Below are 16,491 nucleotides of genomic sequence, written 5' to 3' on the forward strand. Positions count from 1 at the left end.
CGGGAATCCCTGACGCGCCCTCCCCCGTCCCGGGGCTCCAGAACCCCCTCCCCTCGCCCCAGGATTCTAGACGTCCTGCTCGGAACCCCAGAACCACTCTTCCTTGGAACGCTCACCCCTTCACCTCTCCACGCTGCTCCCGGGAGCCCAGACCTTAGTCCCACCCCCTCCGCCCGCCTCCCACTCCCGCTGGCGCTCCAGCCTTGCCCACCCCCGTCCTCGGAAGCCCGGACCTACCCCTACAAACCTAGACTTGCCCCTCTCCCCCCAGACCTGCCCCGAGACCCTACACCTGCCCTGCCCTCAACCTGGCTTCAGAGCCCGGGCACCGACCTGCCCCGCCCCGCAGGGATGACCTCCGGCCGCGAGCCCTCGCCGACGCCCCGTCTCCTTGCAGGGGCGCAAGCAGGCGCGAGGAAGGGTGAGCTGCCGGAGGCCGGAATGGAGCCGGGAGAAAGGAAGAGGCTCTCGCCCGCTTCGCTGGAAGGAGACCCGAGAGAAGAGAACAGTCAGTCTTCTTCGCCCACCTTCCGGCCGCTCGCGGTTCGAGGCGCGAACGGGGTGGGGGCAAGCGGCTCAGACGCGAGGCGCAGGGCCCGGGGTTGACTCAGGACGTCCAGGGGCATGAAGGCCCGCCGGGGCGGTCGGGGGACCCTGGCCGCGGAGCTTGTGCTTGGGCCCGCTCTTCTCCGGACTCCCCCCGCCCCCCGCATCCTCCAGCCCCCTGCCCTCCACCTTTCTGCCCGCCAAGCTGGTCGACTTCAGAGCTCAACTTGGGAAAGTGGTGCGAAGTCAGATGCTCGGGTTAAGGTGCTGTCCGGGAGAAGTCCTGGCGAGCCCTTTCCTAGATCTGAGTAAATCCGTGCACTTGCCTTTTTGCCAGGGCGCTCATTCTCTTTGGTAAATACCTAAGAGCGAACTCACTGGGTCCAGGGTAGGCTCCTGTTCAGCTTTATGTTACCGCGCGGGGTAAGAGTCTCAGCTGCTCCACATCCAGGCCAACAGTGGGCATCGTCCTATTCATTCTGGGCATTGGGTGGGTGTGGGGGCCGCCTCACTGTGGTTTCCATTTTACTTTCCCTTCTGGGGCTCTTTGCGGAGTATCTGTTCCAGTCTTTTGGCCGTTATTAAACTTGGTTGTGGGTTCTTCCTTATTAAGTGGTAGGAATTCTTTGTCTCTTCTGGTCGGATACCAGTTCTTTGTCAGTTAGATGTATTATAAATACCTCTGGTCCATGGCTGGTGTTTTCAGCCACTTAATGATTCCTTTTGAAAATCAACTTCTTAGTTGTAAGGAAGTTTAATAGTCAATCTTTTCTTCTATAGTTAATGCTTTTTGAGTCTTACTAGGAAATCTATATCTACCCCATTGTCCAGAAAACGGTATCCTATGTTTTCCTTTAGAAACTTTATAATGTAACATTTCACATTCACCTCCACAATTCACAGGGATTGACTATTTTGTATGGAGTGAGGTAGGGGTCAGTGGGCAAATGTTCACTCTTCCCCCATGTGAATATCTAATTGACCCACATGGGCCCTGCAATGTCACCTTTGTGGAAAATCAGGCCTAGGCCTATTTTTTGTTTTCCATTCTGTTTTATTAATTTCTCTGCCTATCCCGAGTCTATTCTACCCTGTTTTAATTCCAGTAGCTTTATAATAAGTCTTAATATTTTGTAGTGTAAGTCTTCTGACTTTATCCTTCAAGATTTATTTACATTTTCTTAGACTTTTGCATTACCATATAAATTTTAGAATCAAATTGTTAATTTAACACACACCCACACACACAAGTCCTGCTGGGATTTTAATTTTGGTTACATTGAATCTATATAGCAATTTGGGTGAAACCTAACATTTTATCAATATTGAGTCTTTCAACCCAGGAACATTTAGTTCTTTGATTCTTATCAACAGTGTTTTGTAGTTTTCAGAGTACAGGTACGGAAGACTTCTTTTGTTAGATTTACTCCTAGATATTTGATGTTTTTTAGAGATAACATTGTTGAGTTTCATTTTCTAATTATTCCCAGTATATAAAAGTATAATTAATTTTATTGTACTGACTTGGCATTTGGTGACTTTGCTAACTAATTCTAATAGCTAGTAGATTCATTTAGATTTCTTATGTACACAATCATCTGCAAATCTTTTCAGTTTTTATATCTTTTATTTCCTTTTCCTGCATTATTGCATTGGCTACTACTTTCAGTATAATGTTGAATAGAAGTGATATAGTGGACATCTTTTTTTCTTCCCAACGAAGAAAGGTCAGGGATCATGACCTGAGGAGAAGGCAGACGCTTAATGGACTGAGCCACCCAGGTGCCCCCTTTGTTTAATCTTTCATTTACTGAGAGAAGTAGGTTAAATATCTCAATATGACTGTGGATTTTCTTTTTTTGTTTTTTAGCTTTGTCAAATTGTATTTTTTTTTAAGATTTTATTTATTTATTTGACAGAGACAGAGATAGCGAGAGCAGGAACACAAGCAGGGGGAGTGGGAGAGGGAGAAGCAGGCTTCCCCTCGATGTGGGACTTGATCCCAGGACCCTGGGATCATGACCTGAGCTGAAGGCAGATGATCAACGACTGAGCCACCCAGGCACCCTGTCAACTTGTATTTTTATATATAATTACGTTCATACACATTTGGAATTTTTATATCTCCCTGACAAATTGATCCTTTTAATATTATGGACTATCTCTCTTTTGTCTTTAATAATTATTTTATTAAAGTTCTGTTATTATTTGTAAGTAAATATTAGTATGTAATTATTTACTAAGTATCTCTAAAAGTGACATTTTCTAAATAACTAAACTCTTTTTTCACATTTGATAAGATGGACAATAATTCCTTACTAAAATCCAACACCCAGAATATATTCATATTTCCCCATTAAGTCCCAGAGTTGGTTTGTTCAGATCATGATCTGGTCAAGGACCACACATTGCATCAGGCTGTCCTTTCTCTTCGCTATCGTTTGATCTGGAGTGGCCACCCCTCTTGCCTTGTGTTTTCAGGATCTAGACTTGATGAGGACAACCTCTTGTTCTGGAGAAAGTCCTACCTTTGGGACTCGTCTAGCTGTTGGCCTTGAGTGGGTTACTGTCCTCCTCTGCCCCTTCTCTGAGCCTTGTGATCTGTACTCTCCTCCTCTGCCCCTTCTCTGAGCCTTGTGATCTGGAGATGAACTCTGGAGACCTGATGAGATTTGGGTTGAGTGTTTTGCCAAGACTCCTCGGAGGTGGTGCTGTGCCCCTAATTTGCCCGCAGAGTCTGGCCGTACTGGTTGCCAGGGCTGCAGCCCGTCTCTGGACCAGTGCTGGCCAGACCCCTCCAGGGTAGGGTCGTGTTTCCGTGGCCACCCGAAGAGTGGAGCTGTGGCACTTGATGACTACCCAAGCCCCCTGAGTGGGGGTGGGGGCTTCCCCAGAGAATCCCTCTGAGATGGGACAGGAGGTTGGGCAGGAGGTGGTGCTGGAGGTTGACGGGAAAGTACTTCTGGATCAGTGAGGAACACAGGCCTGGGCAAGGGGATGTCGTTGTAGGCTGCAGCGACCCCAGTCCCCGCTCCGGACACACCACCACCCCTGCACCCACTCACCCGCCCCTCACTCTCCCCAGGGGGCCAGCTGCCCTGGGAGGCCCTTGTTTGAATGGCCGGTTCTCCACAAAGAACAGATGAGGAGCCGCGCTCTTTAAGGAGTGTTGTCCTCCCCGGTGGGCCTCCTCAGCCTCCGTGAAGTTCCAATCCTTCCAGAAGGTGTGCCCAGGTGCTTATTTCTGCCCGGCAGTTACGGGCTTCCAGGGAAGGTGTTGGCACGCAGGTGTCTCTGATGGCCTTGGGTGAGGATTGTGTTTGCACTGCTCTCTCACTCTCGAGAGTCTTCCTGGACGACTGGACTGGGTCTGGCCAGTGACCATCATATTTTGTGACGCTCCAGCGGTCTACACTCAGCCCTCCCACCTCTGCACGCTGCTTCTGCATCTTTTTGCTGTCCCCCATCCCAGTCTGTAAGTGCCTCAAGATGCCCTGAGATCACCTGGGGAGAGGGAGAGCTCAGATCCCTCCAGCCAGGGCAGCTGTGCTTAGAAACCAAAGGCCGGGTGCCACGGAGGGTTGTTGCCAGGCTGTTTATGGGTGTCTCAGTTCACCAAGAGTTTTCAGCCTGAATGGAAATTAGGGCTCATTAAGACTTTCTGCATCTGTTGACATGGGATTTACGACTTTTCCTGACTCTCTTACAATGTTTGCTTTTCTAATCCAGCCTTGGAATAACACAAGGCAGCCGTGGCATGTACGATTCTGTCCTCTGTGTGGGAGTCACACTGGCCTGTGACCTTCCTTCCCTGGAACGTGCTGGCCTCATACAACGAGTTAGGTGTGGCCATGCCTTTTCTACTCTCGAAATGAATTGAACAAGATTATAGATGTTCCATACCATTCACCCAAGAAGCCATTAGCCCTGGAGTTTTACTGATGGGAAGGTTTTAAATGACATTTTTATGCTTCTTCTCTTTTTTATTAGTTGGTCTCACTAATTGTTTATTAATTTTGTTAGTCATAAACCTTTGGCTTGACTAATCCTCTATTGGATTTTTAAAAATATTTCATCAATGTCTCCTTTCTGTTAATTTTCTTGTATTTCTTTGGGTTTAAATTTACCGTTCTTTCTAACATCTTGAGACGGATGCTTAACTCACTGTTTTTAGCCTCTGCTATTTTCAAATATATGCATCTACAGCTAAAAATCTCTTTATAAATACAACTTAACTACAGCCCAAAGATTTGATATTCGGTATTTTAATTATTGTTTAGCTAAGAAATATGCGGTACTTTCCATCTCAATTCCTTCAACTCGTGGCTTGCTCGGTTCCTGGCAGCCCCACATGCACGGCACATGTCTGTGGCTTCCGTGTCTTGTCCCATCATTCTGCTAACCCTGGCTTTGCTTGCTCCAAGGCCATGCTCTCAGACCGGGGGTCCCGGGGGCCGTGTCCTTGTGCCCCCCAGCCCCTCCCACCCTCCCTCTGTTCTGGTTTTTGTCCCCATGGACCCCACATGGATGAAACCACTCACTGTGATTCCTTCTGTGCTGGGCTTCATGGGACATTTACATTGAGAATATTTTTTTCTCAGTCGGTGCTTTACATTTTCCTTTTCTTAACAGAGCAGAACATGTCATTTTGCCAACTTTGCTGGTGCTTTTTGCCTGATCCACGTCTGTGCTTTCTGCCAGAAGCTTTGTGTGTCTAGCTTTCACATGGAGGCCAGGGGTCCACGTCAGATGAACTGTTGTGTGTTGTCAGCTGGGGTTCGATTTGTTTTCTGCATGTGAACATGCAGTTGTCAGAACACCATCCCCACTGAAGGGCTTTGCTGCTTCTGTCTGTATTGATTGGCTGTGCAGTTGTGGGTCTCTGGGGCCCACAAGGGGAGGAAGACAGTGGGTGGGTGGAGGAGTGTCTGCTGCTGGCCTGTCCTGCCTGCGATGTTCCCTGGACATCCAGGCACCAGGGGTCCTGGAGGTGTCAGGAGGTCTGGCAGTGTGGGTGGAAGGTGTACGTTCCAGGAGTCTGGGCATGGTGGAATTGAAAATTTCAGTGAGTGGGTGTGGACAGAAAGCATGGAGTCTGAGATCCAGGCCTGGGCACTTCCAAGGTTAGGGCATAGAGAGAGAAAAAGGGCTGCAGTGAGGAGGAGAAGGGGGGCCAAGGGGAGCAGGGCTGGCCAGCCAAGTGTCCGGTGCTCCCAGGAGTCAGGGCCTAAGGGAGTGACAAGGGATCGGCTTGCGTATGTATGACTTCAGCATGAATGGTGTCCACGGTGGAGTCCAGCAGACAGGGGTGTGGAGAGAGGTGGAAGGCAGGAGTGTGGAGAGGTGTGGGGTACAGAGAGGAGGGTTTTCATTTTAATTTTTAAGGTGTGTGCTGCTGGCAGTCTGGTGGCCATAGTCAGGGGAAAGAGCGGGGAGGGCTGGCCCTGACAGAGCCTGAGGGGGGTGGTCATGGTGTGGTGTGGCCACAAAGTGGGTGGGGAGCACAGCAAGGAGAGAGGGTGCCCAAGCCAGAGCTGCAGGGGAGGTGGGCGGGGGGCAGAGCGAGGACATGGCCAGGGGATGACGCAGCCTGGGGAGGGGGCTTAGGGCTTGCAGGAGGAGGGTCTGAGGGCCGGAGGTGGGCTGGGCGGAAGGTGATGGGGTGCGGGTGGGCTGGGCTTCCTTTCTAAGCATCCCCCATGCACTTTTACCTTAGCCTGGATGTCTGTTTCTCTTCTGCAGAATTAAAACAAGGAATTTCCCAAGACTTGACTTCTTCCCCCAAATTAGACAGATACAAAATAGCAAGACAATTAACAGAAAAGGCCATCAAGGTAAATGTCTTTTGGGGCTGGGGGGTGTACTTTTTTAAAGTTTTATTTATTTCCGTAATTTCTTCACCCCACGTGGGGCTCGAACTCATGACTCGGAGATCAAGAGTCCCGCGCTATTCAGACTGAGCCAGCCAGGCACCCCAAGGTGGGGGGGGGGGCACTTTTTAAACGTGGAAACTTATTTTGGAATTTGGAGAGCGAGTGGGTTGCCTTTGAGTGCTGAGCTCCCAGCTGCCCTCAGTCCGCCAGCCTGGCTTGGCCCTGGACCCCAGCGCTGGGCCCCAGGGGGAGGGGAGCGGGGGTACGTCCTGTTGTTTACGGGGCAGCAGGGTCCGTCTGCTGTCCTGAGAGCACCAGGAGCCTTCGCTGGGGAAAGGTGGTATTCTCCGGCTTTGCCCTGCGTTGGCGGCCCTTGCTCAGAAGGCTGGGCGTGAAGGGCTCGGGAAGTCCAGCGCATCATCCACGGGGACATGCTCCTGAGGCTCTTTGTGCACCTGCAGAGCACGGGTCGTGAACCCCGGTCGCCATGGGACGGGCTGGGTGCACCAGGTGCGCGGTCTCCAGCAGTCCTGCCCTGGGGAGCGGGAGCGTGTCACCTGCCTGATCCTGGTGGCTGTGTGTGCTCTCTGGGATTTCATACCAACGAGCCATACCAGCTCGTTAATTCTCAGGTTTTCTACTGAAGCCTAAAAACAGGTGAACATTTAGGGCTATAAGCATCCCTCTAAGCATTCGTTAGCTGCTTTCACAAGCTTTTATTTTTATAGTACTTTAGTTGAGATGTAGTTCAAAGTATTTTATAATTCATATTACTACTTTTCATTGATTGTGGGTTACTTAAAAGTAGAGTTCTTGTCTATACTTCTGGGGTTTTTTTTCTATTTTTTTTCATGTATACAAGATTTTCTCATTTTATTTTATTATTAATTTTTTACTTTTTATTTAAATTCAATTTAATTAACATATACTGTATCGTTAGTTTCAGGGGTAGAATTTAGTGATTCATCAGCTGCATATAACACCCAGTGCTCATTACATCGCGTGCCCTTCTTAATGCCCATCACCCAGTTACCCCGTCCCCTCTCTCCCCTCCAGCAACCCTCAGTTTGTTTCCCATGGTTGAGTCTCTTACGGTTTTTCTCCCTCTCTGATTCTGTCTTATTTTTCCCTCCCTTCCTTTATGCTCCTCTGTTTTGTTTCTTAAACTCCACATAAGAATGAAATCAGATGATAATTGTCTTTCTCTGATTGACTTATTTCACTTAGCATAATACCCTTTAGCTCCATCCATGTCTTTGCAAGTGGCAAGATTTCATTTTTTTGATGGCTGCATAATAGTCTATTGCATATATACACCAGATCTTCTTTATCCATTCATCTGTCGATGGACATCTTGGCTCTTTCCACAGTTTGGCTATTGTGGACATTGCTGCTATGAACACTGGGGTGCAGGTGCCCCTTCAGATCACTATGTTTGTATCCTTTGGATAAATGATTGTGGTTTTTTTTTCTATTTATTTTGTTACTGATTTCTAGCTTGGTTGCATGTGGTTGAAAATGTAATCTGCATAATGTTATTCCACTGAAGTGTGTTCAGACTTGCTTTACACCCAGCATTTTGTGTGTTTATGTGAAAGTTGATGTGGGGTACCCCACTCATAGACATCAGGGCAGAGCTGGTTATTTGCATTGTTCAAGTCTTTGAGGCTGATGGAAATCTCTGGTCTGTGGGTTCTGTCACTGACTGAGAGAAGCATGTTAAATACCCTTCTATCAGTGTGGATTCCCTCACTTTGTAGTTGTCAAATTTTGCTTTATATAATTTATAGCCCTCTTACTAGGAGCATACAAAAGCATCTTCCTGGCGAATTGAATCTTTTTGTAAATTATGGCATGATTTTCTTTACTTTAGGGGTTTATTTTGTCGCAAAGGCTGTTTTGTCTCATATTTAGATCCTCTTATGTTCTACCTATCTGTATGCTTGTGCTTTTGATTTTCTCTTGTAAACATCATAGATTGAGATTTTAGAAATCCAGCCTGGCACTCTTCACCTTTTACCTGGAGCCTTTGGTGGGTTTATCTATGACTGCACCCCTGGGGTCCTCGGGCGTCCCCGTGTGTCCCTGCCTCCTTCCCTCGTTCAGTCTGCCCTGTCTGCTCATTTTGTGGCTCTGTGTGGACTGATTACATTTTAAATTCCATTTCCCCTCTCTTGTATGTTACAAGTCTTTTACTCCGTTTTTCTTCCTTTTGTAGTTCCCTGAGGAATTTTATCCTGTTGATGAAAATAATCAGCTTTTCTGAAGTTGTTCAGTTTGACTGTAAAAGGTGGGCGTCCTTGCTGGGGGTCAGGTTTCCTGCCTGTCTCTGCATGTGGCAGCCGCTCTGTGGCCAAGTTCATCCCATCCCTCTGTCCTGGTGCACAGCCCCGTGGGGGACGAGGGCAGCTTTGGACGGGTTTTCTGTGTAGAAGGAGGCTCAGAGAGGTCCTCTGACCTGCTGGGTCTTTCCTGTGGGTGCTAGAACTGGAACTCACAGCTTCTGGCCCAACACAAGCTTTCTTGTATGTGCTCCTGGGTGTGAGGCACAGGTCCTCCTCGTGGGACTATAGGATATGTCTGCTGCCGACGTCGTGTAACAAACCACCGTGAGCTTAGCTACTGAAACGCTTAAACATTTATTATCTCACAGCTTCTGCAGGGGCCTCTGCTCAGGGTCTCTCGAGGCTGAAATGAGGCATCAGCTGGGCTGGGGTCTCATCCGGAGGCTCGGCTGGGCAAAGATCCGCCTCCAGGCCCCGTTGGCTGGTTGGCAGGATTCGTTCCCCTGTTCCAGTAGAGCTGGTTTCTTCAGAGCCAGCACTGGGGAGAAGGTCTCTGCTGCTTTGACTCTCCAACTTCAGGGACGCCCTGGACCCTCTTTTTAAGAGGTGCGCCTGATTAGGCCAGGCCCACCCAGTATAGTCTTGTCTTTTGATTCATTCAAAGTCATCTAATTAGGGACACCATGAGTTTGAGCCATTCCCCTCCTGCCCTGCCTGCTCCCACAAACTCGTGAGGCACTGAGCTAACTGCTGACCCTGCTGTGTGGCCGTCCCCCTCTGTCCCCTGCCAGGTGAAGGTGCTCAGGCCGTACCACAGCAGCATGGGCCCAGGGCCCAGCATGACCATCACTGTCCCATCTCCCATCCGTCAGCTGGGAAGGCCTCGGTACACACCACCCACTGCCACCTCCCTGCCTGGTCCCAGCGTCTATGTTCATTTCCACAGTCACGGGCAGAGTCCCCAGCTTCCTTGGTGCTGGCCTCATGCTCTTGGCACTCCTGTCCCTCTGGCCCTTCTTGGGTGGTTGAACAGCTCTTCCCTCTCACTCCTCCTCGAGCCGCAGGCACCCGTCCCCTCGCCCCCAGCCCGAGAGACTGTCACCTTCTTAGAGAAAAGAAAGCCTTAGAGTGCATGGCCTCCAGCCTCAGCCCCACCTTCCAGACCAGGACCTGCCCTGAGCTGGGCACGCGCCCGTGGTCCTGGTTGTGCGGGGCCTCCTAGCCTTCGTGGGAGTGACACCCACGTGTGCAAGGCCCACAAAGAATGAGCACGCGCCACAGAGGAAGGCCCTGTTCCATGCCTGTGTGCGTTCTTGGATGTTTCCGCGTGTTTTCCTTGGAGCGGGACCTGAGTTTCATCCCACCCACTGGCACAATCTGTCTCACTCTGCCTTGAAGCCTCCCCTCACAGACAATTAACCACCTTGTCTTTCATTCTTTAATTTAAAATATGCTCTTGCAATTTGAGGAAAAGAAGATTTTCTCCATCTATGGGCACTACCCAGTGATACGGGCCACCCTTCGAAGAAAGGGCTGGGTGGAGAAGAAGTTCCACTTTCTGCCCAAGGTCGTCCCAAATGCAGACAATGACAGCGCGGGGGTGCCTGGTAGAGTATCGAAGGCGTCTTGTCTCTTGGTGCAAGGCTTGTGTGCGTGTTTGTCAGAGGGCCAGAGTGAGTCACACCTCTCCGGGGAGTGCTGTTCTGGCCTGAAGAGCCTGTGACTTGGGCCTCCCCTGCGTGCGTGGGGGTCTCCCTGGGCAGGCAGAGGCCGTTGCCCTCCCGGCCTGCCTTCCCCAGGTATCCCCACACCAGGCCTGTGCTTTCAAAGCCTGGTCTGGTTGCTTCTCAGTGTCCCCCTGTCCATGCCCACGACTTCTCGGTGTCCCCCTGTCCATGCCCACAACAGGCCTCCTCCTCCCATGTCTGGGCAGTTGCCACCATCCTTCAGTGGCCCTGCCCTGTCTGTCTCTCCTCTAGGAGTCCCCACTGGTCACTCCTCGGTCACTCTGCCCAAGGCCCCGCTCCCACTCTGCAGAGAGCATCTGCACTTTCTTGGGCCTGGGGTCTGCACGGGGCCAGCTCCTGTCACCATCCTGCTCCCCGCGCCCCTCTCCACCACACTTATCCCAAGGCTGTCTGTCCCGCCCCACACTTGGGGTCCCGGACCCTGGGACTGCACCTGGCGGAGGGGCCATGCAGTGAACACTGGGGCGGGAAGACGAAAGGCCCCTGGAGATGAGTTGCTGAGGCGTCAGCAAGTGCGCCGTGGCTGTGGAGGCTGCTGGCTATGTGGCGTGGGGGCCGTGCTGAGATACTCGGGCCCAGACAGGCTGACGGCTCTCTGGGGGTTGTGTTTGCAGAACATAAATGTGCTGAAGGCAAAGAAAACCAAGAAGAGGCTTTGGAGAAGACAGATGACATCCATGATGTGATGGTAGGTCCCCACACCTGAGCTCCCGTGGGCCAGGCGGGCCTCGATCTCCCCACGCCTCCTCACACTGTCACCTTCCCTGGGCCGTGTCCTGGGGAGGGGTGGCAAAGCCGGTCACACCAAGCTGCTGGATGCATGTGCATGCTTGCACTCATGTGTATGTGTGAGCACACTCGTGTGTGCCCACGTGCACCAGTGTGCATGCATGTACTCGTGCGCACCTGTGTGTGTGCACTCGTGTGTGCCCACGTGCACCCGTGTGCGTGCATGCGTGCGTGTGCTCGTGTGCATCTCTGTGTGTGCTCATGTGTCCGTGTGCACTCGTGTGTGTCTGCGTGTGCATCTGTGTGCGCTCGTGTGCGTCCATGTGTGCCCGTGTAGGTGTGTGCACTGACGTGCTGCCTTTCTTACTTTTGTCTGACGGTTCATGCCTCACTTGAACAAATGGGAGAAAGTGACAACAGAAGCTGTGGATGTCACTCTGGAGTAGGAAGGAAGGCTGAGTCCAGCATTTGGGATAAATTTTAGGAAGTGATGCTGGCGGCCAGCTCCCCGCTCCCTCCGGGCACTCTTGTTGGCATCGGGATGGGAGGATCCCAGTCCTGCCCTAACATGGGGTCAAGGTAGACTAGCCCGTCTTACAGGATAGTAGGTGTGTCCTCAAATGCTGGTCTAGAGAGAATGACCCCGAGGGTCTTCAAGGTGTCAGAATTTTGGAAAATGTTTTCCTTTCCTTGCATCTCTTTGGTAAGAATTTTTGAGCACACAGGTGCTCTTGTTTGTAAAATCAGCCGCCAAGGGCATCTGGGTCCCTGCACTCTGGTGGCCCTGGCCGCTGGCTCTGAAGGAGTGGGGGCAGGGAGGAGGCTGGCTCCCACAGTCTCCGGGCCACGAGGCAGTGCACTCACCCCATGGCCCCGTGTGGCATGTCCCGGAACCCCACAAGGACGCCCACGGGGCGGGCAGCCCCGGCCTCACTCAGCCGCACACACGGGGGCTGCTGGTGGTGCGGAGCCCGCCCTTGCTTCCCGAGAGCAGAAGCCCCGCATGCGGGTGGTTTCCCCCAGTGCAGCACACAGTGGCTCCCCAAGGAACACCGCTGCCAGCCTCCCGGACCAGAGAGTCACAGACCACACACTTCCAGTGTCATTTAATACCTGATTTCCATGGTATGGAGGGTCCTCAAAAAGTTAGAAATAGAGCTACCCTATGACCCAGCAGCTGCACTCCTGGGTATTTGCCCAAAGGATATAAACATAGGGATCCAAAGGGGCACCTGCACCCCAATGTTCACAGCAGCAATGAGCCCAATACCCAACTGTGGAAGGAGCCCCGATGTCCATCGACAGATGAATGGACAAAGAAGATGTGGTCCATATACACAGTGGAATATTACTCGACCACCAGGAAGTATGAATACCCACCATTTACATCGATGCGGATGGAACTGGAGGAGATTATGCTGAGTGAAATATGTCAGTCAGACAAAGACCAATAGTATATGATCTCACTGATATGTGGAATTTAAGGAGCAAAACAGATGATCATAGGGGAAAGAAAAAAAAAGAGAGGGAGACAAACCATAAAAGACTCTTAATGAAAGAGAACAAGCAGGGTTGATGGAGGGAGGGGGTGGGGGAGCGACTAGATGGGGGATGGGCATTAAGGAGGGCTCTCATGAGGGGCACCGGCTGTCACATGGAAGTGATGAATCACTGAATTCTACACCTGAAACCGATTTTACGATATATGCTAACTAACTAGAATGAAAAAGTCTGATTTCCTTCACTCTTACTTACATCCCAACATCCAAAGATATGAACCTTGGATATAGGGTATTGATGAGGGTCTTTTTCTTGCCAGTCCAGGTTGGTAAAAAACGAAATGCCGTACTTCCTCTGGACTATCAAAAGGGACGTCATTGACTATCACAGCCTGAGCGGTGACCAGATGCTGAATCACTACGGGAAGACAGCTTCCTTCACCACCAAGGTGAGAGGGAGGGCTTGGGGGAGGTGGGCGCGCGCAGGTGCAGGGCAGTGCCTTGCCTCCTGCAAGTCCAGTGGCTGAGTTTGGGAGGGCCTCGAATGGACTGGTCACCTCGGGGCTCCTCCCCAGGATGACTGCTGCCCGGGCAGAGGCCACACTGCCCGTTACCAGTGTCCAGCGGCCCTCAGCACCTACTGCACTCGCATCCCCAGAGCCCCATGTGCCCTTAGCCCTGAGTCCCACCTCTGGGTATGCGGGCCAGACCTCAGGCAGGGCAGGTGGGGGCTGCCACCACAGTCCCGCAGAAGCTCCGCACTCTGGAGAGGCCCTGGGTCCCCGGGAGAGCCAGGCCGCCTCCCCCCTGCACAGGGCCTTCTGGCTGCAGGCAGCGGGGGCACCTCCTGTCCTCACCGCCTTTTGGTCCCACGGCCCCATCCTGTGACTCTGAGGGCTGAGGTTCAGGGGTGGGGTCAGCCCAGGGTGGACAGGCCTGCCTGTACCCAGGTGGGAGAGCTTGGGGAGAGGGGCTTCTGGGCAACAAGGAGACCATCCCCCCAACAGGCAAGGATGACACGGGGGTCGGGGTGAGGCTCGCACCACCCCAGGGCTCCCTGTGGGGGTCTGGCCTCATGCATCCTCCCCCGGACTCAGCTGCTGGCCTCCTTCAGGGTGTGGACGATAGCTGCAGGGGGCCCAGTCGGGCTGAGCTCCCCACAAAGGCCCCCATGTAGCGTGGCCACCAGGGTGCCCAGCAGGCACTGCCTCTCCCAGGGGGCACCGGGGACTATTTCCCAAATGGGGCCCGTGGTGAGTGTGCCCAGAAGCTTGCTCCCTCCTTTCTGGGGCCTGGGCCCAGCACCAGTTAGGGAACCTGGGAGATAAAGGTGGGACTTACCACCCTGTGCCCTCAGATGGCCCTGGCCTGCACAGGGGTCACCCTCTTGTTTGAACCAGCTGGCTGGGGGCAGGAGGGGCAGGGAGGCCGGGGGGGTTCTGCTCCAAGAGCCCCTTGGAGCGGGTGCTGCCAGCCAGACCTGTGGGCATTCAGGCTGGTCTGAGGGACCAGCAGGTGGCCTGTGGGGGCCTGACGTGCCGCTGTCTCTGGAGATCGGGCTGTGTGTGAACATGAGGAGCCTGCCATGGTATGTCCAAGCCAACCCTGACTCCTTCTTCCCGCGCTGTTACTGCCTCTGCACTGAGAGCGAGAAGCAGGAGTTCCTGGGTAAGTCAGTGGCCGGGGGCGGAGAGCACCTGGTGTCAGGGCCCCTCTGTGGTCCACCTCCCGCTGAGGGGCTACAGAGCCTTTGGAAGGGAGGTGGGCTGGGCCACACTGCAGGGCCGGGGACTGGTGGGAGGTGATGGCAGACGGCCTGGTCCTGTCCCAAGGCCCAGGGACTTCGGCTCCATTTCGAGGGGTGAGGGCTGGTCCAGACACTTCCATGGGCAGCATCGGTAAAGCAGGAGGCATGGGAGGCTGGTGGAGGCTGTGGAGCCGCGTGTCAGCAGCTTGGTTCTGACTGGGTTTCTGGGGGAGGTCAGCGTGGGGATGGTCCTGGGACCCAGGTCTGAGCACCTGTGGGCCACGGGCTCTGGCCTGAGGACCGAGGGAGGATTCCTGGTTTGACCTGCCGAGAGAGAGACAGACAGAAAGTGAAGGTCAGAGCAGGTGGGCAGTGTACATTTGGGGTGACCGTGTTTTCTGAGCGCCTGATCTGGGGGTCGTGGAGATGTGGCATCTACCAGCACCTGTCCCATATGTCCTGACCCCACCCCGGGGCTTCCAGGAGCAAACAGATGCAGGCAGGACAAGGCAGGGTCCACGGGGGCTGGAGGTGAGAAGTGCAGTGGAGGGGAGGGTGGTGGGCAGGGACATCTCAGAGAGGGGGTGCTGGTGCGACCCGGAGGGAGGGAGGTCTGAGGGGACCAGGCTGGAGGAGGCCATGTGCCCATGTGCCCACAGGGCACAGGGTCTAGGAGTTGGCGGGCAAGCTCAGGGGCATTTGTTCTGGTGGAAGGAGACTCAGGTGAGAAGCTCCGGGCCCTGGAGGAGCTGGGGAAGGGAGCGCAGGTTCCGGATGTTTCCAAGGAGGCAGCAACTGCTTGGCCCGCAGGTGGGGCCTCCTCTGCTGAGATGAGCAAGGAGCAGGTTTTGGTTTGGTTTTGGTGAGAAGGTACCAGAATTTCCTGCAGACCTCCCAGAGGGCATGCGTGGGAGTGGAATTGGCTAAGACAGGCCTCAGAGCGTGGGATCGCTGACGGGGATGTGGGCCGCCTTTCCTGGCCCAAGAGCACTCAGAGCCAGGCCAGCCCCAAGCCTGGGTCTGTGGGACCCAGAGCTGCCTTCCGTGCCAGGTGGGTGTGGCAGGGCCCCTCTGGATATCCACACCGGGAGCCGTGGAAGCCAGCATGTCCAAGGAGGTCCAGAGAGCCTCCTGGGATGGGGAGGGTCCTCGTGTGTCTGCAAGGGGCTTCTGTCCTCTGGTGCAGGGCTGAGGGCACAGGGAGCCGGGACAAGGACAAGCACGTGGCCTCCATGGGCTTGGCCCTGGGTGGGGGTGGGGAGAGCAGGAGGGAGGCTGGGAGGGGTGTGCTGGTGGAGGTATATTAGACTCCCATCTGCAGAGGAGCGGGAGGGAGAAGGACCAGGTTGGAGGCGTGGGCTGAGGGCAGAGTGAACGGCCCCTCGAGGCGGTGAGGGCAGGAAGCGAGGCCGCTGTAGGCTGTGGGGCACTGAGGCTGAGGACAGCTGGTGCTGGCCGAGGTCTCTGGTCCCCAGTGCCGGCAGAGGGGCGAGCCCTTGCTGTCCTTTCAGACGACTTCCGGCGCACAGTGGCCTCCAGCATCCTCAAGTGGGTGGTGAGCCAGCAGAACTACAGCGGAGGCAAACCCAGCATCAAGGGGGAGGCCTGCGAGCCGGGCTCCGGCAGCAAGAAAGGTGTGTGGGGGGCCCAAGGCTGCACCGTGCGCGGAGGGCTGTGCCAGGAGGGTCAGTGGGGCCACGTGTCTAGGGCGGTGTTGTCCCCCGCCCTGCAGAAGAGGGTGACAGGGAATGGCTTTCCTGCGTGGTGTAGGGCCACGTGGCGTTAGGCCTACAAAACCCAAATAAGTATTTTGTTGTTCACTTTCTCAGAGCATTTTTAGGTTCACAGTCCAGTTGAGCAGGAGGTACAGGGATTTCCCATACACGCCCTGCCCCCCACCCCCAGCCTCCTCTACTATCACCATCCCCACCAGTGGTGCGTTTGTTACGATCCATGAACCTACGTTGACGCGTCACTGTCACGCAGACCACAGTTGGCCTTGAGGTTCACTCTTGTGCGGGGCGTTGTGTGGGTTTGGAGAAACGTGGAAGGGATGGATCCACC

General features: G+C 53.6%; 1 protein-coding gene across 1 annotated transcript in view; it reads left to right on the forward strand.

Annotated features, from left to right (window-relative positions):
* The first annotated feature begins 441 nt into the window (after window positions 1–441).
* Window positions 442–16,491, forward strand: part of TTLL8 (tubulin tyrosine ligase like 8) — a 38,478-nt gene continuing 22,428 nt past the window's right edge. Inside the window, exons 1-7 of the mRNA XM_021687769.1 lie at window positions 442–508; window positions 6,289–6,380; window positions 10,173–10,311; window positions 11,067–11,140; window positions 13,001–13,129; window positions 14,234–14,348; window positions 15,939–16,061. Coding sequence (XP_021543444.1) covers window positions 442–508; window positions 6,289–6,380; window positions 10,173–10,311; window positions 11,067–11,140; window positions 13,001–13,129; window positions 14,234–14,348; window positions 15,939–16,061 — 739 coding nt within the window. The remainder of the gene's footprint in view (window positions 509–6,288; window positions 6,381–10,172; window positions 10,312–11,066; window positions 11,141–13,000; window positions 13,130–14,233; window positions 14,349–15,938; window positions 16,062–16,491) is intronic.

Source organism: Neomonachus schauinslandi, chromosome 5, assembly GCF_002201575.2.
Source record: "Neomonachus schauinslandi chromosome 5, ASM220157v2, whole genome shotgun sequence".
Classification (NCBI taxonomy): domain Eukaryota; kingdom Metazoa; phylum Chordata; class Mammalia; order Carnivora; family Phocidae; genus Neomonachus; species Neomonachus schauinslandi.